Here is a 25,455-nt window from a genome sequence, read left to right as displayed (position 1 = left end):
CTTATTAAGTTTTTTTTTTCTGGCCTTGCCTTTCCCAAACCTTTTCTGTTCATTTAACAGTGATAAATTTTTTAAATCTAAGATAATTTTAATAGTTATTTCAGTTTTGTTTTTGGGGGGGTTGCAAATTGAAGGGTAGAAGTATTAATTTCTAAGTATACTTTTTGAGTGAATAAGGGTACAGCACACATTTAGGAGACTTGTATTTGGGAATCTTTTTTTTTTTTATTTCTTGTAGAGTTTTCTCAATAAGAGTTGTGGATGTTGGGAAAATTCGGCCGTGACACTTGGAACGTCATTAGTCATCAGGATCACTAGAATGTCTGGTCGTTTGGGGATTGTCCGGATTCTTTCTTCTCATTCCATGTACCCAGTGGAAAAGAGTGACCTTCCCAAGTAAAGCAAGATATTTTTGGTTAAGTATATAAGCAGCATCCTGATCCAAAACCAAACCCTTTGCCATAAATGGAGAAAATATTGAAGTTATCAAGGATTTCATTTTACTTGGATCCACAGTCAACACCCATGGAGGCAACAGTCAGGAAATCAAACGATGTATTGCATTGGACAAATCTGCTGCAACGACCTCTTTAAAATCTTAAAAAGCAAAGTTGTCAGTTTGAGGACTAAAGTGTGCCTGATCCAAGCCGTGGTGTATTCAATTGCCTCATATCCATGGGGAAACTGGACAGTGAATAAGGAAGACCAAAGACAAATTGATGCCTTTGAACTGTGGTATTGGTGAAGAATATTGAATATACCATGGACTGCCAGAAGAACGAACAAATCTGTCTTGGAAGAAGTACAGCTAGAATGCTCATTGTAGGCAAGGATGGCAAGACTTCGTTCACGTACTTTGGACATGTTATCAGGAGGGACCAGTCCCTGGAGGAGGACTTCACACTTGGTAAAGTAGGAGGTCAGTGAGAAAGAAGAAGACCCTTGAAATGATTTGACACAGTGGCTGCAACAATATACTTATACATTGCAATGATTGTGAAGCTAGCTCAGGACCCAGCAGTGTTTTGTTCTGTTGTACGTAGGGTTGTTATGAGTCGGAACCAACTTAAGAGCACTTGAGAACAACAACAATGTAAGTGACAAGTGCTTTGGGTTTTAAGGATATGATTGTGGAGATAATTCCTAATATCGGGAAATAATATAACCAGCGAAAATAAAAAGTATCTGTGAAAAAAATGTTTTTTCTTTAACTAACCAAAACATATATTTCCCTTCTGTGTCAACAAATGACCTGGAGAAAGCCACAGAAATGGTTGGGTGAGGCTGTTCCATTCTGTTGTTTTCAGTAGAACTCACGTTCCCTGTTGATCAGAATAGCCACCCTGCAGGTCTTATCAGGAAAGACCTTGGGAAGGCCTGATTTTACTTATGTTTGGATAAATTGTTTGCAGGTACCTGGGAGAGACTCATACATAATATAATCAGATCATTGTAATATTATAATAATATATCTCCCTCATAAACTAACTTTTCTTTTTGTACTTGCCGTAAGAATGTTTATTAGGTACTGTAATCACAGTCCTCCCACCTCCATTTGCTTTAGTGTTGTCATGGCATCTTTTAAGATAAATTTCTTTTTGTTTTTTTTATTGTACTTTAGATGAAGGTTTACAGAACAAACTAGCTTCTCATTAAGCAATTAGTACACATACTGTTTTGTGACATTAGTTACCAACCCCAGGACATGTCAACACTCTGCTTCTCAACCTTGGGTTCCTATTACCAGCTTTCCTGTCCCTTCCTACCTTCTAGTCTTTGCCGCTGGACTGGTGTGCCCCTTTAGTCTCGTTTTGTTTTATGGGCCTGTCTAATCTTTGACTGAAGGATGAACCTCAGGAGTGATGTCATTACTGAGCTAAAAGGGTGTCTGGGGGCCATACTCTCAGGGTTTTTCTAGTCTCAGACCAGTAAGTCTGATCTTTTTTTTTTTTTTTTTTTTTGCGTTAGAATCTTATTCTACATTTTTCTCCAGCTCTGTCTGGGACCCTGTATTGTGATCCCTGTCAGAGCAGTCGATGGTGGTAGCTGGGCATCATTCAGCTATGCTGGACCCCTTCTGGTGGAGGCTGTAGTACTTGTGGTCCATCAGTCGTTTGAACTAACCTTTCCCGCGTATCTTTGGTTTTCTTCATTCTCCCTTGCTCCAGATGGTGTGAGACCAGTGGAGTATTTTAGATGGCGGCTTAGAAGCTTTTTTTTTTTTTTTGTGGGTGAATATTTTTGTTTTATTTCTTGTAAATTTATATCGGGGAAATTTGGCATTTAAAAAATTTTTTTTATTGTGCTTTAAGTGAAAGTTTACAAATGAAGTCAGACTCAAACAAAAATTTATAAACACCTTGCTATATACTCCTAATTGCTCTCGCCCTAATGAGAGAGTGCACTCCTTCCCTCCACTCTCTCTTCTCATGTCCATTCAGCCAGCTTCTGACCCCCTCTACCCTCTCATCTCCCCTTCAGGCAGGAGATGCCAACATAGTCTTATGTGTCTCCTTGCTCCAGCCAGCTCATTCATCACCAATATCATTGTCTGTCACATAGTCCAGTCCAATCCCTGTCTGAAGAGTTGGCTTTGGGAATGGCTTCTGTCTTGGCCTAACAGAAGGTCTGGGGACCATGGCCTCTGGGGTCATTCTAGTCTCAGACCGTTAAGTCTGGTCTTTTTACGAGAATTTGGGGTCTGCATCCCACTGCTCTGCTGCTTCCTCAGGGGTTCTCTGTGTGTTCCCTGTCAGGACAGTTATCGGTTATAGCCAGGCACCATCTACTTCTTCAGGTCTCAGGCTAATGCAGTCTCTGGTTTATGTGGCCCTTTCTGTCTCTTGGGCTTATAATTACCTTGCATCTTTGTTGTTCTTCATTCTCCTTTGTTCCAGGTGGGTTGAGACCAATTGACACATCTTAGATGGTCTCTTGCTAGCGTTTAAGACCCCAGATACCACTCTCCAAAGTGGGATCCCAGAATGTTTTCTTAAAACCCAGAAGCTACTCGCCAAAGTAGAATGTAGAGCATTTTCTTTATAAACTATGTTATGCCAACTGAGCTGGATGTTCCCTGAGTCATAAACTAACATTTTAATATCAATTTTATTTGTTTGAAAATAAGCAGTAACTTATAAGGAGTCAGTTACATGTTCAAAGTATATTAAACATGTTAACCTGTTAAACATGTAGGTTAATAAATCATAGCTTGCCTGATAAAATATTTTTAGCAAATAAAATATCTTTAGAAAATACTACTTAAGGGAGTAATATTACTCAAGGCTTTTACTAATCAGTTTGGTGGCACAACGTGTAAGCCCTTGATTGCTAACTGAAAGGTTGACGGTTTCAACCCACCCAGCAGCTCCATGGGAGGAAGACCTGGCCATCTGCACCATAAAGATTAAAGCCAAGAAAACCCTACAGAGTGTTTCTTCTCTGTCACATGGGGCCGCTATGGGTCAGAATCAACTCAACATGCAACACCACCACCAGTAATCAATTTTATATATATGTATCATTATGTGCAATGAGGAAATATTAGAAATTCAGCCTGTTAATACTGGAGCTCTTACCAGTTCAAGCAGTGGAAATTCCCATTTTGGGATTTCCATCTAGACTCTCAACCATATCAGCACTTGTCATAGTAGCAGTCTCAATTGAGAATTGTGATTATATACTTTATTAAATGACTATTTGATGAAAGCTCAATTATTCTAATGTAGTTCAGCCAGAATTCTGAGCTGTCATCTTGCTTAGTTAGGAGAATAATTAACCAATCTAAAGAAGCATTTCTTTCTATTGAATTATGTGTGTTCTGTTCCCTCTTTTACTGACTGTATAGTGCCATCAGTTCTAAGGCATGCCATTATTTTCTGGATTACTCAGAAAGATAAAAAATGGTGCTTATAATTGTGAGATGCTATCAATTATAAGGCACAATGCAATTTTAGAGATGTAAAAAAATGTGGCAGAAAATAAGTAATCATAAAATTGATAAAATATGGCACACATGTATACATATTAGAGTTTTAGTTGTGCATTGGTCATAATCAGACTGTTAAAATATAAAGAAAAGTATATTAAAGAAATTATTTCTGCCAAATATTAGACAGATGCCTTAATCCTAGAAATTTAGAATTGGAAAAGGTAAGAGATTATGTAGTCAACACTTTTACACATGAGGAAATTTACTATGAAATCATCCAGATTATATAAAAATTAGCAATTGATTACCTAGTTTACCAAAGTATATTAAACTTCACAAAAGATTTCATAGCAGTCTTCCTTTAAATTGCTATCTTTAGAGTATAGGTTGTCCCTGATGTATGATGTATTTTAATTACCATGAACTGCACTGTCATGGATTGTGGGAATCAGTTTGGCTGGGCCATGATTCCTGGTATTGTGTGATTTTCGTATATGTTGTAAATCCTGCGTCTATGATGTTAATGAAGGAGGGTGAGAGGCAGTTAGTGAGGTAGGACTCAGTCTACAAGACTGGATTGTGTCTTGAGGCAGTCTCTTGAGATATAAATGAGAGAAATGAGCAGAGAGATGGGGGACCCCATACCACAAAGAAAGCAGTTCTGGGAGCAGAGCACCTCGTTTGGACCTGCGGTCCCTGCATGGAGAAGCTCCTAGTCTAGGGGAAGACTGATGAGAATGCCAATGGAGAAAGCCTTCCCCCGGAGCTGACATCATGAATTTGAAGTTTTAGTCTACTTTACTGTGGAGAAATTAATTTCTCTTTGTTAAAGACATCCACTTGTGGTATTTTTGTTATAGCAGCACTAGATGACTAAGACATGTACTGACGACCATCATTTTTTTTGTATATCTTATCACTAGTAATCTGTACTGATACAGTGTTGTAGTACATAATTGGCTGATATTATCATTCTCAAATGTTCACTCGCAGCTATTTATATGTAATGTTTCCAACCCCCAAAGACAGATAAAGATTGAATTTATAAAGGTACTGATAATAAAATGCAATAATAATGTCCATCTGCAGATACAGGTCTGGTGGTAGATCTCTCTACATACGTAACTCTAGGTGATGCTTATGTATCAGTGTAGACAATAGAGTACGCAAGGGACACAGTCAGGGGAACATCTTAGACGTAACCAGACACCTTGTAGAATAAAGTTTCTAGGCTAGAAGGTGAAGGACTGTAGACTTGAGGGACATCTGTATCATTTGATGAAACATAGTTCATGGAGATGAAGCTCTGCATCCTGCTTTGGTGAGTATAGCATCTGGGGTCTCAAAAGCTTGTGAGCAGCCATCTGGGAGAGAACTGTTTAGTCTCTTACCATCCAGAGCAAAAGAGAATTAAGAAAACCAAAGACCCAAAGGAGCAATTAGTCCAAAGGACTAATGGATTACATGAACCCTAGACCAGAAGAATTAGATGGTAACTGGCTACCACTTACTGACTACTCTGACTGGGATCACAACAGAGGGTCCCAGACAAAGTGGAAAAAATCTTGCAAAACAAATTCACAAAAAAGAGCAAATTTACTGGTCTGATAGAGATTGGAGGAACCTCTGGGACTGTGGGCCTTCTGAGCTGGAACTGAAGCCATTACTGGAGACCACCCATCAGCCCAACCACAGACAGGCCCGTAAAATAATATCCGAGAGGAACATATTCCTTAGAACAATCTATTATACGAGATCAGAAGGGCAACATTTGCCCAAAAACAAAGATGAGAAAGCAGGAAGTGGTAGCAAATCAGGATGAAAGGAAATGGGGAACCTAGGATGGAAATGGGGCGAGGGCAGGCACATGGTGGGAAATGGAACCAATGTCATGGAACACTTCGTGTCTAAACTATTTAATGGGAAACTAATTTGCTATGTAATCTTTCAGTTAATGGACGGTTAAAAAAAAAAAAAAACCTTGAGAAAAATGCAATAATAATGAAAACTAAAAAAAAAAAGTTATTTGAATTACATTAGAAGTGACTTACGATGGAGTTGTTGAAATGGGTCCTTTTGTAAGTCAGGAACTGCCTGTATCTCATATACCAAAAACCCGTTGCCGTCGAGTCGATTCTGACTCATAGCGACCCTATAGGACAGAGTAGAACTCCCCCATAGAGTTTCCAAGGAGCACCTGGTAGATTCAAACTGCCAGCCTTTTGGTTAGCAGCTGTAGCACTTAACCGCTATGCCCGACGCATTTTAGATACTCTTTTTCAAGAGCACCACATTTAATGTATGGTAAGGATGATTTGGGATTTAGATGAGTTAGTTGTTTAACATTCCAAACAAGGTATACAGTTAGGCACAGTATTTTTAGAGCCATAATCGTCAAATACTGTGTTAAATGCCTTACGGAATTTTAAAAAGAGTCACCTTTCCTGCCTTTTAAGAATTGTCACATTCTACCCTGGGGTTCCAGATTTAAAACAAAATTTCAGGTAACAGGAGCTCTGAGTGGTGAAAAGGACGTGACTTGGGAAAACTGTGAACCTCATCCTTATAGACAGCACTGAGGTATACCTCGCCCAACTACTTGTCATAATTATGAGACTTAGTGCTGGAATTCAAACTGCGTCTTTGTTGAGAGAGGCCAAGTTGAGTTGCTTGCACATACAGACATCATCACTGGGTGGCTGGACAGACAACTTGCAGCTGTGCGCTGTCTCAGGATGGGGATACAGCAGGACATCAGCCAGCAGAGGGCCTCTTGGAGGTTTACAGTCCATGGTGGAGAGCCAGCTTGGAGTGTAGCTTCCAGGAATAGGATTTTGGAAACAACACCATAGGATTTAGGCATTGATTGGGGACCTGAACACAATGCAAAATATGAATCTTGATGATTGAACCTTGCCCACAAAGTCGGAGCGAGATCACAGGAGCCAGGGACCTTCTTGGCCTGTGTGTGGGTCCGGAACATTCAGAAGGGATGAAGTGTCAGTAACAGGGACAGGGAGCCCGGCTAATCTTTGGGTTTTTGTGTTTTGAAAGACTGCATCACAAATGATGTTTGATGTTTCCTGCTTTAGGTACAATTGCTGCTAATGGTGATGGCTTAGCTTTCTAGAGTGTTTCAGCTTTTATCAGAGTGCTTTCACAAACATGTAATCTTGCCTTCACAGTAAACCTGAGAGGGGTGACTTGGGTATAATTATCCCATTTGGCAGATGAGGAAAATGAAGCTCACAGATACTAAGTAACTAACCTTAAGGTCACTTGCTATTGGCTCTTGATATTACCACTATACCATGCTGCCAACGCTTGACTTCATATTTATTTCCACATTTGGAAAGCATATAGTCTATTTTCCAGCAGCCGCTGCTGTCTTTAGGGACTGCCAACACTTGTCGCTTATCTTTTTACCTCCCAAATCACAAACGTAACTTTGGCTTAGTAGAGAAGGGAAAAATAAGCAAAAGCAAAAAAATCAAAATGCTATTCCATCAAGACTTATCAGATGAAACGACTCTCCTCTGTTATTTTCTATCAGCTGTTGTTGGAAGTGGCGCGTATTTCTTTCCACCCTATTTTAACCTCCGTTAACCTGACTGCTGTAGCCGCTGAGGTGTCCCACAGTCAGCCAGGTACAAGTCCAGACAAGGAGTCCAGAGTTTGAGCAAGTTAAACAAGAGCTGCTAGTGTAACAAGAAATGGGCCTTAGTTGTTGACATAGAATTTGTTGGTTTTAGCCATGAATGGGTTGGCTTTCTAACTTTCATTTTACCTGGAGAGCCTCTTCTGTTACGCTTTTGTTTCTTCCTGTTAGAGTTCCTCTCCATTTCTTTCCAGAAAATGCCCGCCAGCCTGCTTTCCTGCACTGTGCATCCTGCAGGGATGCAGACTACAGATCTTAATGGTTTTCAACTCTGTAATTTTTGCACATATGTTTTTTCTTTTAAAGTAGATTAGAAACATGAAGATAACAGTATTATGTGGGGGTAATTACTGTGGGTGAAAGTTGAAGTAAGTGAAACAAATGGAACTGGGCAAACAGTCAGAAAATCTGCATTTTTATCTAGGCATTTATTCCACCAAGTAACTGTGGATTTTGCACAAATCCTTTTATCTTCTGGACACCCATTTGCCTTACCTGTGAGACAGAGTTGCACTAAATGATTTCTGGAGTCCCTGTAAGATCCGGACCTTATTCAACTCCCCAAACAATAGACAGAGGGTGCTAAATAAAAGTAGGATGGCTGGCAAACCTTCCAGCAGTGAAAAGGATGATACAAATGAGCTTACATTCTGTTGACAATGAATGAAAAGCCATATAGGTGAGACAGCTTTCTGGCAATGATAAAATCGTCTGAGACCCACTGTTGTTAGCTAACTTTTTAAGCTTGCTTCTTTATATTGTTTACCACTGGATCCCCAACACCTGATAGACCACATGAACAGAATGTTATATTCTGGGAATACTTTATAAAGGATGATGGGCTTCTTGACCCATTTACCTCATTAGAGTAAGTTAACCATGTCTTGAAAACAGCTCTGAAATTCAGGAGGTATGGGAACAAGTGATAGAATCCTAGTTGGAAAGAAATTCTAGAGATAAAAATTTGGCAATAGATGACAAGCTGGTATTCCTTATTCTTTTTCAACTCCATGGGTGATGTTTCTGGATTAAAGACTTGATAAATGGGATTTTAACTCGATATCTTAATTTCAAGGGGGGAAAGGGGGCCATATTTGGATTTAATGTAGTAAAGTATGGAAATGAAGGCAGAGAACAAAATGTTACTAATGTTTTATGTGTGAATTTTCATAGCATTTATTGTGTTCTGGGTCATGGATTAATCTGAAAAGCAGATGAAAGCTATGGGTTCTGTTTCCAGGAAAATAAGTACACAGTCCTAATTTTCCATGTAATTTTTACTATGCCACATTGCTAATTTTCTGAGTAGAATTGTAGATTATTTAAAAATATTAGGCGGTACATTGTCTCTACACTTGCATTTTTTCACCTTTTATTTTTCCCACTAAAATTATCTGTCGTCATCCTTTGAGATAGTCTGGACTTGACCTTCATTCCCAGAGAATGGAAAGATATTCTGGGGGCCCCCTCAGTTGATTGCCTACCCACCTGAACCCTAGAATTTTAAGGGGCACAGTTTACGCTCGACTGCTAACCTAAAGGTTGGCTGTTCAAATCTACCCAGTGATACAGCAGGAGAAGAGTCCTGGTGATCTGGTTTTATTAATTACGGCCAAGAAAACCCTATGGAGTAGTTCAACTCTGTAACACATAGGGTTGCCTTGAGTTGGAATTGACTAACAATAACAACAATCGAATTTCAGAACAAGAGATGAAGGATTGTTAAGTTTTACGTCTAGCAGTTCGAATCCGCCAGGCGCTTCTTGGAAACTCTGTGGTGCAGTTCTACTCTGTGCTATAGGGTCACTATAAGTCGGAATTGACTCGACGGCACTGGGTTTGGTTTTTTTTTGGTTTATGTCTAAAACCAAATATTTTGAATTATTTGTCCATCGACTTGATAATTATTTAATAATTGAGTGAAAAATGTGACACCAGATGTTGATAGTGGATCACTGGGAAGATACTACAAATTCTTTAGTTTTCTAACTAAAGTTAGTTTGTACTGGATTTTCACAAACTTAAATTACCCGAAGGCCCTTGTTAAAATGTAGATTCCGATGCAGCATCTGGGTCTGGCTGACATTCGGCATTTCTCACAGATTCCAAGGTGATGCTGCTGCGGACTCCCAACCTTGACCCACACTTTGAGCAGCAAGGATTTGTGTTACCTGCGTTATTACGATGGTGAGAAAAGGTAGCTCTCAAATAAGTTTTCCATGGTTTTGATTTTGTTAAAATTCTCATGCTTTTTCAAATTGGCTTCAAAAACTAGTCATTCTTTTTTTTTTTTTTTGAATCATTTCTTCTTATAGTTAAGATATTTTTAAAACAGCCACAAGCATCAGTCCTCCCCCGCACGAGAGTGGTATGCCCCTTTACAGACCGTACTTGGCGATTCAGATTTAGCACTGCTTCATTTACCTAGTGTTCATTTTTCAGCTGATCTACAAAACTTAGTTTTCTAAATATCTGAAATCTGTAATTTCAGAAAGAGCATTTTCTAAAATACTATATAATTTTTTTCCTTAAACTATTCCAGGCACTTTTTTTCCTTTGACTTGGTGGTGTAAGAATCATGTTTTCTGGAACCTGTCTCCATGAGGGGTGTTGAATTGTATACCAAATGAATAAGAACCAGTCTTAAGTTCTTGTGTCTTTTTTTATGCTTTTTCTGTTTTGTCCTTGTCCAAAAAAAAAAACAAACCCAGTGCCCTCGAGTCAATTCCAACTCATAGCAACCCTATAGGACAGGGTAGAACTGCCCCATAAGAGTTTCCACGGAGCACCTGGCAGATTGGAAGTGCCGACCCTTTGGTTAGCAGCCGTAGCACTTAACCACTACGCCACCAGGGTTTCCTGTCCCTGTCTAGCTGCCAGTTATGGGTATGCCTGTCTCTAAGTGGCTTGCTTCCTTTTCCATTCTCATTGATTACTTCTAACCTGAGAAGCCAGGTGACTAGGTTTGTTAGAAATATGCATGGGATTACTGCTAGGCAGAAGGGCCTGCCTTGTGTGGGGGCTTTCCTAGGAGGGAAGCAGACGGGAAGGTCAGTAGCATTTGAGCAGGGAAATCCTTTGGTTTAAATGGTCTTCTGAATAGTTGAGGGGCTCCTTTGTGTCTTCCTTACGCCTTTCTCCATGTTCTTTGTAAAACTAGTTTTAGGTCTCTTTCTCTTATATCATGTTCTAGTGTGTTTGAAGGCAATTCGGAAGTGTAGATATGCATGTGTGTGGTCAACCCACGAGCAGGAATAGACTCATAAATAAGCAGGACTTCAGGGTCCATCTCAAATGGAGGTGGACAGCCTTGAGCCACAGATGGTTCTCTTACAGTACGTCTTGTAGTGGCGTTGCCAATAGTTTTAAGAAGGATAATGATGACAGTAAAAGGGTAGGCCGTGTTTCAGCTTAGTGACTTAAAATTCTAGGAACACGAAGACTGATTTCTGGCGTGTTTGGTGTCTGTAGTAGATTATTAGCTATACCAATCACAATAGTAGCTCCTGTTTGTTGAGCCCTCACCCTGTCAGGCACTCATTATTCAGATGAGTGTTGTGTAACAAACAGGGCTGTGGTCATGGAGGGTGAATTAGATTGGAGGGGAGCAAATGGCTACTGCATATTGAACAAATGAGAGTCATCCGGATAGAGAAGGGGAGATTAAATCTCCTCATTAGCCCCTCTTACCAGATAAATAAGCATGTGTGGAATCTGCCGCAGGTGTTTTTGTTTTTTCTTACCAAGGCTAGAAATAAATTGTCAGAGGACTCACATCTGTGAGAACCACATAGTACTTTATATTCTTCTGATCCAAAGCAGAGAGAACCTGTTTGTGTTTTAACCAGGCAGCATCAGAACATGTTTTACTTGGAATAGCCTCATTTTTGGTTCCGTGTTCTAAATTGTGGATTATAGTCTTTAAACTTAAAAAAAAATGAAGCTAAATGCAGCCATAACATTTAAGGTGGGTTCTGAGATCCCGAACAGGCCCCATCTGACATATTTTTAGTGAATTAAACCATGTAACACTGATAACCAGTTTTCTCTCATTTGAATCTTATTTTTACATCTAGAATTTGCCTTCTGTTACAGTGCAGCTCAGTGTACTGTTACAAATACTAGTCTAACAGTATTTTGTGGTCTGGGGCTCCTGTCAAAGATGATTATAGAAGCTGGGAACCTTGGGAGGTACAATGAACGAACACAAGGCCTCATCTCTTATTTTGTGCTAGGATATAACGTGAATTCAAAGAGACTGAAAAAAAATTCCTTCTTTTAATCTGTAATGTGTTTAGTATGGTTTTACTATTAGTAATCCCTTTTAGCTTTTAGACTAGAGTATTCTGTTGAAACATTTGAAATTAAATGCTGCCAGGAAGAAGATTTTACTAGAAATGAGGGTAGTTATCAGTCCTTACCCTTGATTAATCGATCGTGCTTGTTTCACTGGGGAAATAAAAATGTACGTTTACCGAAGAGAAATCTGTGGGTATAAACTCTTCTCTTCCTGTTCTCAAATATGCTTCATATGTTGTTTATCTTATTTAAATATACAGTAGGCAAGAGTGCAACTACTGTTCCTTTAATATCAGAACTGTGCACGTTACAATAGGTGTCACTGTTTTACTTGGGCCAATCCTGATCGGTGACTTCAGCTATTGGCTCCGAGCACCGGCTGTCTGACTCCATCTGCAGGGCTGTAACACCTACTCTCCTCCGATCCATTCACCACACAACTTCAGCCGGCTGAGCAGACTCGTGCGGGCGGCTCCAGCAGCATCTTGCTAACCTAATTCAGCAAACAAGTGCTGCGGCTCTGTGCCTGTCATCTCTGCTCAGTGTAGCCTTTCCAGGTGATCTAGGAAACTGGGTGATTTTTATGAACAAATAAGAGAAACAGGAATCATGATGGGGGTCTGTTTAACAGACCAAGTACTGGATAAAACTTAAAGCCAGTTTCTATTCAACCTAGTGAAAAGGTCACCTTGCCTGGCTGAGAAAAGAAGCAAAACATCAGCTCGTTGGTGTCTGTTAACATCTTAGCTCGCGCTGGCCTCTTTTCCGTGATATTCGCACCAATTTGGGATATCTAGCTATAGAGAGAGAGACAAACTGTACTCATGGTAGATGACAAGGAAAAGAACATGAAATGTCTCACCTTCTTCTTGATGCTTCCAGAGACGGTAAAGAACAGGTCCAGGAAAAGCTCCAAGAAAGCAAATACCACGACCAGCAGCAGCAGCAGCAGCAGCAGCAGCAGCAGCTTGCCCCCAGTTTGCTATGAAATTATTACCTTGAAGACTAAAAAGAAGAAGATGGCTGCTGATATGTTTCCCCGTAAAAAACCAGCCAGCTCCAGCACCACCGCTGTCCCGCAGTACCACCAGCAGAATCTCAGCAACAACAACCTGCTTCCAGCCCCCAACTGGCAGGGTCTGTACCCCACCATAAGAGAAAGGTGAGTGCCGGGCCAGCGTATCTACGTGAAAAAGTTTTCCTGGGCCGAAGTTTCTGCTTTTGCACGACTTGTAATGTATTTTCACACAGATCTGTGTTTGCACGTTTCCCAGAAGCTTTATTGGTAATGGAAAACTGCCTTGTATCTTTTCCAAAACGGTACAGCTGTTTTCCTCTTAGATAAAAATGTTTTTGCAAGCTGTAACATTTAACTGACAAGGTTGTGTCTATGGGGCCATAGAGGATGGAAATCTTTTATTTGTCCTTAGCCTTGTGAAAAGTTTGGCTAACTTTTCTGGCTTTTTTCTGTTTTTAAGCTTGAGTTACTTCCCATGGGTTTGCAATGATTATAAACACAGTTCTTAGACCCTTTCCTTGTTTTGCCTTGAAGCCATTAAACTGTTACTTAGCTTTCAGATCTGCTGTGGGTTTTGTATGTGGGAGAGTGGGCATTAAAAATGCTGACTGCTGTGAATTAATGAATTGCCTCTGTTTATAGAAATGCGGTGATGTTCAATAATGATTTGATGGCAGACGTACATTTTGTGGTTGGGCCACCAGGTGGGACTCAGCGGTTGCCAGGACACAAAGTAAGCAACAGCTGCGTTACTGGTTTGGACCTGAGACTCACAAAGAGGGACCCTCTTTGTGAGTGTGGAACTTGGGGTGGGCGGCCTGCTGATGGCAGACAGTGCGTGTCTCGCCCAGTCCCGGAGAAAGCCCAGCCTCTTCAGAGGGTTTTGGGCATGCCAATTTTTTTCTTTGTCTCCTTCTACCCTGTTTTATATCCCACACAAAACACATGCCCTCTTTGCTCTGCAGTCGTGGGATAAAGTCTCTGGAAGTTGCTGTGACAAGTTAGGAAGTCATCTGTCTGTTTACCCCTTTTCTAGACGTCAGTCAGAGAAGCTTTTTGTTTTTTTTAAGTTATTTTCGTAATGGAGGAAATTATGCATTAATCCCTTAAAGCCTCCATCATGAGCAGTATAGAGACTGTTTGGCCTGAATATCCGAGGCTTCCACAGCAAGACACGCCGCAGGAGCAGGTTTAGGTGCTCTGTGCTTCGGGTTGTTTTTCTGGATTGATTTGCTGAAAATGCATTCAGTTTGGTGCATGAAATAAGATTTGCCTTTCTCCACAGTATGTTTTAGCTGTTGGGAGCTCTGTGTTCCATGCAATGTTTTACGGAGAACTTGCTGAGGACAAAGATGAAATCCGTATACCAGATGTTGAACCTGCTGCTTTTCTCGCTATGCTGAAGTAAGCATCATTCGTGTGTTGGGCAAGAGTTTGTTTATGCTGCATTTGTCCTCTGCGGGGCTCACAGTGAAGCAGGAGTTCTGTGTAACAGCAGTGGGAACACTGACGAAGAAAGAGGGTGCTGCTTACCTTGTGAATGCTGTGGAGAGAACTACTGAGCATCTTTCAGCGGGAGCGTTTGGAGTGATGCCGGCTTTCATAATCACACCTCGACATGGGATTTGGGGGCAAGTGGTGTGAATAGCAGTTCGATTTTTAATGACTTATAATTAAAAATAATTTTCTGGTGTAAACATTATTTGGTAGACCATGTTCTCTCTGAAAGCATTGTGAAAAAGTCTTTAAATATATTTTACTTCACAGTGCTATAAATCACATACATTGTTTAAATAGTACCAGTTAGGATATTTCTCACTTTCCTAAGGGTTGCTGTCAACAAATGCAAAATTTATCTGTTGAAATAATCTGATCTTTGTGTACACATACGTATACTCCTTTTTTTTTTTTTTTTCTAGTACACATATTCTTAAGATCAGGCATCCTTTCTCAAGGATATGAAGCATTTGCCTTTGATAGTAGAGGAAAAATTTTTGAACTATGAATAGTTTTCTCTAGATTTATGTAGAAAAGCTTCAATTGTAAATACGAAATGCAAAGCTATATGTTCTGCATTTATGGAAAATAATTTTATATCTAGTCAGACTTTTTGAGAATCTAATAAATGTTAACTAGGTAAACAGAGTTGCCCGTTTTACCAATTACTGGTGCTGTACAATGTGACAGCCTACAATGTGATCAAAATCCAATGGTTATTCTAAATAATATTTATATGATCTTTATTAATCCTTATTCTACCACACCAGAGTATATCAGAGTTCAAGGTTACGTGCTGCTCTAGGGATTGCAGTTCACTGGATAAATGCAATGCTTGTTGGAAAAAACTTGTCCAGGGGTCAACAGACTGGGCAGTAATCCCACAAAGAGTTAAAACGCCGGTATGTGTTGTTGCTGCCTACTGAGTTACGTTTACACTCTAGAACTGATTGTGAAAAAAAGAATATCATAACTAATTCTAGAACATAAATGTATTTAATTGCTTATTCATATTATAGTTTGCTACTGACGTATTATAATTGCTACTGACTCGAACTTTCACGTTGGAGACCTGGTGGTACAGTGGTTACGTGCTCAGCTGCTAACTGAAAGGTCAGCGTTTTGAACCCACCACTGGGATTTAGAGAAATTAAAGACAAGTGAGCACATACCTAAATATCAACTAAACCATCTCCTTAAGCCAACCAACACTTAGTGACCTTTATAATCCCTTAGAAATATACGTGCAGAAAACAATTTTACCTGTGAAGATTTTTTTGTTTTATTTTTGTCTATTTTTTTTTTTCCCAGTGAAGTCACAGCTTTGTATATTTGAGTGTTATCTGTTGCTGAGAGAATACTAGCTGTCGTGTAGCATTTTGGCTTCACTGCAGTCAAGTAGAGTATTGCACCGTCCCAGATGTATACGTAATTAGGAAGTGGGAGCAGGAATTGCAAAGAATTGTATTTCACCTAAGTCACTTCGTCATTTAATAAGCATCTTGTCTCACAGATACATTGTCTAGAATATATAGTTAAAAAAAAAAAAAGCTTTTTAAAAAACACGCATTCAGTCAGTGTAAAGTAGTAAAAATCAGAAATGTGGTAATGTACCATTGACTGTTATGCCGTCTTTGGTCAGTACCACACTGTCATCTAGGGTAGTGGTGGCCAGATTTTCCTTACCCCCCCAGCATTGTGGGGAGTAGCCAGTATTCCTAGAAAGGGGGCTGTTGAGAGAAACGGAAGGCCGCCCACTTGATAGTTACAGGGTCAGAGCTGTGAAGTGCTGACAGTGCTCCCTGGCCCTCTCCATGGACGCTGGCGCTCCTGTAGGGAGCATTGCTAAGCTGCAGGAGTGTTGTCTGTTGGCCCTGCCCGTGGTAGCTGGCTCAGCCTATCGGAGGAGAGAGAGGGCTTCTTGGCAGCAGACAGGCAGGTCCCAGTTGTGACTGTGGAAGATTTTCTCATTGCTATCCTTGTGGTTTTGTCCTTTCTAACAGAAGGCATTCTGATTTTTTCAGCTGTATGTGTTTCACCAAAGTGAAATGTAAGAACTAGAGAAGAAATGTCAGAGCAAGTAGCTCTACACCTTAGCTATAAAAAAAAGTTTAAATGAAGTGTTATCAGTATTTATTTTCCACTCATACTCAGTCCTCATTGCCTAGCTCTTATGTCAGCCATAGCAGTCTAAAGGAAGCGGATGGTTTCTACCTTGTGTAACGTTTTTGGGAGTCAGGCACAGTCTCCCAAACACAGAGAAGGTTTCTTCTCCAGAAATAGGGATAACCAAAGAACCAAACGTGTTGCTGTTGAGTCGATTTCAGACTCATAGCGACCGTATAGGACAAAGTAGAACTGCCCCGTAGGGTTTCCAGTGAGCAACTGGTGGAGTAGAACTGCTGACCTTTTGGTTAGCAGCCGAATTCTTAACCACTATACCACCAGGGCTCTAGAAATAGGGATAGTTCACAGAAATAAGTACATATTTAAGGTTTCATCTTATTAATTAAATGTATCTGGAAATAATGTAGTCTCTAGTTGCGAAAGTAGAAGGGATGTGTGAGGAAGAAGAAAGAGTTTCAAATAAAAAATAAATAAAACAACAAAAAAAACGGATATGAAGCCTGTGTTGAATTAACTCTAAAGTTAGCTGGAAGATAGCACCAGGATCTGTGTTTGATAATCCGTTGAATTTGGGGCTACTTTATTTCCTCTCAGGTCTTGTTTTATGTTTAGGGAAAATCTAAGTCGTACTTAGTTCCAAACATTAAGACAATAATTTCTATCTGAACGAGCAGAATGAGTTGAAAGTAAACCATGCGTGTTGCTCCGAAGGCATATGAAGACTGGTCTTTGATTAAATATTATATAGGTAACAGAATTTTGCTACTTTTTTCCTAATACTTTCCATCTCTGAGATGTAGCTCTTTCTCAATCTCATTCTCTTCTGTTGTTACGAACATACTCAGTGCAGCTTATAAAAGAGAGGCCAGAATGGCAACCCAAAGCTAATGTCTTTAGTCATACAAAGTTACTGCTAAGTTCAAATATTAATAATTCATGAATATGTTTCAGATGTTTCCTGAATTTTTTTTTTTTTTTTAAGATAATTTCCTTGGCACTAACTTGAAAACGTTTTTCACGCTGGATGCTCTCATTTTGTGAGCGTTCCATTTACATGCTGTGCGCTTCCTTTCAGGTATATCTATTGCGATGAAATTGACTTGGCCGCGGACACAGTGCTGGCCACTCTTTATGCTGCCAAAAAGTACATTGTCCCTCACCTTGCCAGAGCCTGCGTTAACTTCCTGGAAACCAGCCTGAGCGCCAAGAACGCCTGCGTGCTCCTCTCCCAGAGCTGCCTGTTTGAGGAGCCGGACCTGACCCAGCGGTGCTGGGAGGTGATCGACGCCCAGGCCGAGTTAGCTCTCAAGTCCGAGGGATTCTGCGATATTGACTTCCAGACACTAGAAAGTATCCTCCGCAGGGAAACTCTGAACGCCAAAGAGATCGTGGTTTTTGAGGCAGCTCTCAATTGGGCTGAAGTAGAATGCCAGCGACAAGATCTCGCCTTGAGCATTGAAAATAAGCGCAAGGTCCTGGGAAAGGCACTTTACCTGATCCGAATACCCACAATGGCCCTCGATGATTTTGCAAATGGTGCTGCACAGTCCGGCGTTTTAACACTCAACGAGACCAATGACATCTTCCTCTGGTACACTGCTGCCAGAAAACCAGAGTTGCAGTTCGTGAGTAAAGCCCGCAAGGGCCTTGTCCCCCAGCGTTGTCACCGCTTCCAGTCGTGTGCCTATCGGAGCAACCAGTGGCGCTATCGGGGACGCTGTGACAGCATCCAGTTTGCAGTCGATAAAAGAGTGTTCATCGCTGGCTTTGGGCTGTACGGCTCCAGCTGTGGCTCTGCAGAGTACAGTGCCAAGATTGAACTCAAGCGCCAGGGCGTTGTCCTGGGGCAGAACTTGAGCAAGTACTTCTCGGATGGCTCCAGCAGTACCTTCCCTGTGTGGTTTGAATACCCGGTGCAGATCGAGCCCGACACCTTCTACACAGCCAGCGTGATCCTTGATGGCAATGAACTCAGCTACTTCGGACAGGAAGGCATGACGGAGGTTCAGTGTGGCAAAGTGACCGTGCAATTCCAGTGCTCCTCGGATAGCACCAACGGCACTGGGGTCCAGGGAGGGCAGATCCCTGAACTTATATTCTATGCTTGAAAACTCATTTCCCTGAGCAGTGCGAGCTGCTGTGAGGTGCACACCTGGTTCCTGCTTGCTCGATGCTTAGCTCATCTGCGGATAGATGATGAGTGCAGATGATTTTAATGAATGATGCCGTAGGCAGTTTCTCATTTCTTTTAACTTTTAATTGTGTACAAGCAGAAATGCAGCATTCAGCGCTTAACTCTGTGCTTAAAAGATGCACACTTTTATTTTTAGAGTACGTCTGTACACCTAGAGAGATTTTGTTCTCTTTCAGACTGCCCTTCTGGTTGCCCAGTTTTGTCCCTTTGAAGAAATGCTTGGAATCACCTCCAGTTTCCTTTTGGGCTTTATTTTGATGGGTAGAAATAAATAGCCTAAAATAATGACGACGAGTTAATTTAAACAGAACCTCCCTCCTGCCCCCCCAAAATTAAACATCAGTGTACAGTTTTGAAAGAAGTTTTGTTTTAGAGTAATTTAGAAAGTAGGCAGTAGCCATGTTTGGCTTTTATTTCATTCCTTTTAAATTCTTTGCTTCTGGGCTTTGCGTTCTTTTTAAATCCTAAATTTATAATGTTATGTATTAAGCGCTACAAAGCGTCAGTGTAAGATGGAAAAAAGAAAATAAGAAATTGAGTGTTTCTTTAGGCTATGACTTCTGCTACAATCAGGTTATATTCCCTTAGTTTAGAAGACAAAATATTGAAGTACACACACTTCTTTTCAAAGGAATTAAATTATAAAATTCTCCTGTCAGTAGAAAAAAGTTGCAGGCCCATTAGTTTAAACTAAAACAGTTCAGAAAGGAAGCCTTAAAAATGTCCTATACTACAAATCTTTTGATTAATGGCACATTAAAATACCTGGTTTGAAAAAGCCAAATTCTTGTCTCCCCTCTTAGTTTCTGGTCCCCACTATTTGCTTGTTTTTGGTTTGAATATAGAATTCCTCTTCTTTTCTTTCCCCATTGAAAGTGGACCAAACAATTCTCTAGACGAATAGAATAGTAATTTATCTTGTAGCACTACATGTTTGTGTAAGAAGACACTTTATTCATCGATTTTTTTTTTTTCCTATCTGAAATATACTTTACCTGATCTACTTTGACTACATACTATTTTGTTATTATAATTCTGTCCTGTTCCTGGACTGCTAGAATCTGGCCTCTGGCCATCTCGAAGTGCCAATATATGCCTGCAGGGTTTTCAACAAGATCTGGAGCGACACACTGGTTTATACTAATAGCGCATCAGCATCACGTCCCACTCTCTTCTCTGTCCATGGGTGATGTAAACAACAGAGAGAAGTGTTCATCAAAAAATTCTCCTTCACTGATGGCTTGTGGTGGTTCTGTGCCTGTGTTCCTGGCAGTGTCCGATGCTTTCACTTCCAGCTGAAGCATCCGTGTGTTCCTGAGCAGCTTTTCTGCTCAGCGTGATCCTGAGAGCGCTTCCCCCACCACCCAGAGTGTGGTCTCTGACCGCCTCCTTCTCCTGCCCTTCAAGCCTGAAGCCGGCTTGTCTGGAGCCAGGGGTTAGTCCCGGGGTGTGTGTGTGTGTGCGCGCGCGTACCCATGTGCACACACGTGCGTTTAGGGACTCAGGAATTGTCTCCTCCCTTCTTGGCTGGTGAGAGGTGGGACAGAAATGGTCCCCTGCTGGCCCCCGTAAGGCCCCAGCGAGTGACTGCCCTTCCCTTGTTCACTGTGCTTCTGGGCCACTTCTTCCTTTGTAAACGTGGGCCTTCGGCCAGCTTCCCTGGTGGAGGAGAACACTGGATTATGGGAAATTCCTCTAATCACCTTTGCCATTACTTATGTCTGTTAGCATAGATGATCAAAAGCCGTTAACTGGTGATTACAGATGAGTACTCCCAGGACAACTTTCCAAAAATGATCAAATAATTAATTCCTATTAGGACGATTACAGATAGTAGTTTTGGCAAAGCATCGGTGAAATAAAGGTACATTTTCAAATTTCAAAAAATATTTCTGCAAAAGATTTTGTTTTTAAATTATGGCTAAACATTTCAGTGACTTATACCTACCATGTAGATTGGTAGACTGTGTATCTGATTGGAAGACACTCATTTTTAAGCCAGAGGAGAAGAAACTTTATGTAACACTAATTTCATCCTATCAGATTCTTGAGGTGGGTGCGATAACCTCAGTGTGAAGGTTGCTCACCCTGTACCGCTCCAGTCAGTGCTCTTATTAGCTAGCTGCCCTCCATGTGGTGAGGGGACAGCTTGGTGAAAGCCAGATGAGATCCTGTACTCTGGGCTGGGCCAAGAAGGACTTAATGTCATGCTAATTACCATTACTTAGAAACAAAAGACTGGACACTGCCAACATCAGACTGGCTGGTGCCAAAAGCTGTGGGTTAAATTTGAAAATTGTATTTAAATATGAAATTTTGTACTTTCAACCCTCATGTCTCTTTCTGTATTTTTGACAAAATGGGATGAAGGCTGATGTACTCGCTTTATTTTCTTTGGCGATCTTTGATTTTGTAGCTCTTAAAGCTAGAAACCATAGTTCCGACAAGGCAGTCAACTCTAGTATATAAACACAACTTTGTCGAGCCGAATAGGCCGTACTTTTCTTTTCTCAGTGTGTCTGGCAGTCTTTGTCATTGATACCGGGGATAAGGGGAGCTAGGCTAGCAGTTCGGATGTAACGTTCTTTTAGAGTATCTCAAAATAGCATTTAAGCAAATGGTCTAATTTCTACCTAATTATTGCACTGAACTGTCTTTTTGTTTTTTAAGGTGTTTTAATAAGCTCAGCTAATTTCAGGACACTGTAGCCACTTGTGCATCAGGGTGCTTGAATTTAGTAGCTTAACGTTATTTATGAAGAAAAAAATATAAATATGAAGTACCTCATGTTGAATGTTATTGTACTGTATTTTAATGTAACAGTGCAGATCTTGTTAGACACATGAATGTGTGTAATCATGTTAAAAGCAAATAAAAATAAAACTGGTTCGTAGATTTGTTTCCCTTAGCATTTTTGTAGCTCCCCTGAAATAGTAAAAAAGTTAATTCTGGCACTTCAGGTACCACTACGGTGGTTCACGTAGATGGCTTCACAGGTGAAGCCCGTTCGCTAAGTATTCAGCTTTCTTTGATCCCTAAAGAAATGAAAATTTGAGGCAAAAGCATAAGTGAACAATGAATATGTTATTCAATTGGCATTGTTGAAAGCCCGACAGTTAAGTTATAGAGAGGGCGTGAATGGACGCATTTATATTCCCCTTCTGTAGATACGGATTCCTGTAGCAGCTCAAAGCCTGTGTATCTTGCCGTGCTAAGGGGTGTTGATGACAGTAAACGACATCTAGCTTTAGATGTGACCAGTGCTGTTTTTCCTGCTGTGCTAGAATAGCTTAAGTCTAGGAATAAAAATAAATAAAATGTCATGTGAGAACTTTGAGTATAATTTTTATGGGCTCAACTAGTTTTATATTTCCCCATATCAAGTATGTGTGTCTGGCTTATACGTAATTATTATACACACGTGTACATAATTTTTTTCTCTACAGCTTTCTGTTGTTTCTCAGAGTTTATTGTGATACCTCTGTGTATTTGTTTACCCACTTCATCTACTCAGGGTTCAGTTTTTACAGCATACCTGCTCACGGGAATTTTGGAATTTTACCGAAGAGTAGGGGAAATGCAATCACCCATTCTCATCAACTTAATCACAGACACAACCTGAAATTACAAAGACCTTTAATCCAGGGAACTCTAAACCTTGTCTCATCTCTGTTGCTATTAAAACTTAATTCATATGTTTGTTTACGGCATCCCAAGACAATTGGGAGTGATCCCCTTCCATTGCTGGGGCTTAGAGATCAACATGTCACTGCAATTACCCTTTCTTCCCAGTTGACAGCATGGCTTGCCTGTGAAAGCCCGAGGCTCAGACTTGGGGAACACAGGAACGGGGAAAGCAGTGCTGAGGAATTAAATGGTATACAACTTAGAGGCTGAAATTAGCAAGTGGCCCTGAAAACCTGAGATGATTTGAAGTGTTTATCAGAGTAGGGTTTGAGTGCCTTTGACATGCTTCAATAGAGGATGACTGTACCTTTAGAATTTTGAATTTTAGCTTTTTTTCAAAGCCACTTAACATTTATTGACCAGTGACTCCCTTTCCTCAGCGCTTCATGTTCAACTTTTCAGAATACATGTTCTAGCAAAACGAACACTGAGAAGTTTTCAGAAATAGAATTTTTCCATGTGTTTCCGCGACCAACATACACACCAATGAAAAGAGTTTCTCAACTGGGAAGTTGCAAAGCGGTTGGCTGAATATCTTTGTGAGGAAGAGGTGAAGGTGACCATTTACGCTGTCACTCCAAATACCTACTTCTATAAATGAGCCTCTGAAGAATGTTTGAGTACATTTTCCCAACTTGGACGCCTCTCTGCCACCTCTTCTGAACATTTTTTTTTAATTCAGACTGTAGTTATTTTTATAATCGTTTTCCATGTGCTTGGTTAAGCATCCAGTGGGCACCAATTTTACTAGCAAATGTTGCTATTTTACACTCTGCCTCTGAAAATCCCTAAACCTCAAAGTATCCAGTTAAATACAACTACCCACTTTTTGTCAAATATGTGCTTTAAATAAATATGCGTATAGGGCATAATTAAAATGAAGTCACCTATTAGACCACTAATGTTTGAACTTTGGTTTACTCTTACTTAGAAACCCTGGTGGTGTAGCGGTTAAGTGCTAAGGCTGCTAATGAGAAGGTCAGCAGTTCAAATCCACCAGGTGCTCCCTGGAAACTGTGGGGCAGTTCAACTCTGTCCTGTAGGGTCACCATGAGTCGGAATCAACTCGACAGCAATGGGTTGGTTTGGTTTGGCAGGCTTAGTTACTAATTTCACTTGAAGCTGTTGGTGGTAACCAGGTTAAGTGGTACGAAAGGACAGTGTATTTATGTTAAAAGCTACTGTAAGGATTATGTCCTTGTTTATGTAGCAACAATACAGAAAATTATTTCAAAATGGAGGCATACTTTCTGCTTTGATGAACAATTTTCTACTTAATAGACAATCGTTTTTACATCAATTTCTTCTAGAGGACTGAAATTACACCTGGAAAAAAAATACAGACATCATACTAGTAGCCTTGTTAATTTTAATTAACGGGAAGTGTTTTAATTAGTCTTTATGAGCAACATATAGCAGGAAGACTTGGGAGAAACCAGGAAAGTCTACGAGACAATGTTTTGATATGTAGCAGCCTTTACTGTGTCTGTGAAACTTGCATTTTCCTTCCTAAATTACTAAAAGAAAAGCCAAAATGTATATATATAATGACTAAGGAAGCTAAGAATAATTTTTCAAAGCTTGAAGCAGAGGGTACCACCTTCTGCTATGCAGTAGAGTAGGTAAAAGAGTACGTTTAAAAGACATTCTATATATCTGATGTAATAAAGGTTTTGTACTTGTCTTAATCAGCTCTAAATTTTCAGTTCAGCACCACTTATGAAACGCTCAGTGCGCTTGAACCTTAGCCAGTTCAAAACTAAAAGCTGTCACAGATCTTTATTCTGAAGAAGAACTCTAAGAATGTTTGGAGGCATTCATGGACCGAAGAATACAGTGTTTGCTGGATAATTCAGTTCCCCCAGAAACGAACCAAAGGATTAACCCAACAGTCATCCATTCGTTGGTCACTGTTCCTTGCTCCATCCAGGCAGTTAGAAAAGTGATGAGGAGTCACAGGCCGGTGAGCTATGGGGTGTGCTCTGAGGAGCTAGGGTCCATGCAGTGCTTGATCCACGACATGCAGGATTTTAAGATGGCTGGGCCCCAACCCAGAGTATCTGATTGGGTAGGTCACATAGGTGGGGCCCCAACCCTGAGTATCTGATTGGGTAGGTCACATAGGTGGGGCCCCAACCCAGAGTATCTGATTGGGTAGGTCACATAGGTGGGGCCCCAACCCTGAGTATCTGATTGGGTAGGTCACATAGGTGGGGCCCCAACCCTGAGTATCTGATTGGGTAGGTCACATAGGTGGGGCCCCAACCCTGAGTATCTGATGGGGTAGGTCACATAGGTGGGGCCCCAACCCAGAGTATCTGATTTGGTAGGTCACATAGGTGGGGCCTCAACCCAGAGTATCTGATTTGGTAGGTCACATAGGTGGGGCCCCAACCCTGAGTATCTGGTTGGGTAGGTCACATAGGTGGGGTCTGAGAAATTGCATACCCTGCCTGTCTGCTGATCACAGGGATCTCTAGTGAATGGTGGTATAAATTAATAGTGCTGAGGGGGCAGTGGAAACCCTGCTGGTCTAGTGGTTAAGTGCTACAGCTGCTAACCAAAAGGTCGGCAGTTTGAATCCACCAGGCACTTCTTGGAAACTATGGGGCAGTTCTACTCTGTCCTGTAGGGTTGCTATGAGTCAGAATCGACATGATGGCAACAGGTTTGGTTTTGTTTTTTAAGGGGTAGTGGCAAAAGAGTCCTGGTGTCACAGTGGTTACAGCACTCAGCTGCTAACCAAAAGGCCGGCGGTTTAAAACCAACACCGCTCCTCAGGAAAGAGATGTGGCAGTGACTGCTGCTTCCGTAAAGATTACAGCCCTGGAAACCCTATGGGGCAGTTCTCTGTCCTAGAGTCGCTATGAGTCAGAATCGACTCGACAGCAGCGGGTTTGGTTCTGGTTTAAAGGGGTAGCAGCATGTCTGAGTTAGCTAGTGCTGGTGTAACAAATATAAGTGTGTGGCTTTAATGGGTGGTAATTTTCTCACAGTTTTTTGTGGTTAGTTGCCATCGAGTCGATTGTGACTCGTGGCTACCC

General features: G+C 40.9%; 1 protein-coding gene across 2 annotated transcripts in view; it reads left to right on the top strand.

Moving 5' to 3' along the window:
- Positions 1-24,881, top strand: part of BTBD3 (BTB domain containing 3) — a 45,076-nt gene extending 20,195 nt beyond the window's left edge. The window contains exons 2-5 of one of the 2 annotated variants that reach the window (XM_023550010.2): positions 12,771-13,050; positions 13,549-13,639; positions 14,192-14,310; positions 17,606-24,881. In XM_023550010.2, coding sequence (XP_023405778.1) covers positions 12,908-13,050; positions 13,549-13,639; positions 14,192-14,310; positions 17,606-18,638 — 1,386 coding nt within the window. In that variant the 5' untranslated portion in view covers positions 12,771-12,907 and the 3' untranslated portion in view covers positions 18,639-24,881. Of the gene's footprint in view, positions 1-9,897; positions 13,051-13,548; positions 13,640-14,191; positions 14,311-17,605 lie in introns of those variants that run through there. The other variant, XM_003411477.4, reaches the window with a different exon arrangement.
- The last annotated feature ends 574 nt before the right edge of the window (positions 24,882-25,455 follow it).

Source organism: Loxodonta africana, chromosome 24 (assembly GCF_030014295.1).
Source record: "Loxodonta africana isolate mLoxAfr1 chromosome 24, mLoxAfr1.hap2, whole genome shotgun sequence".
Classification (NCBI taxonomy): Eukaryota; Metazoa; Chordata; class Mammalia; order Proboscidea; family Elephantidae; genus Loxodonta; species Loxodonta africana.
This window is presented reverse-complemented; position numbering and strand designations above follow the sequence as displayed.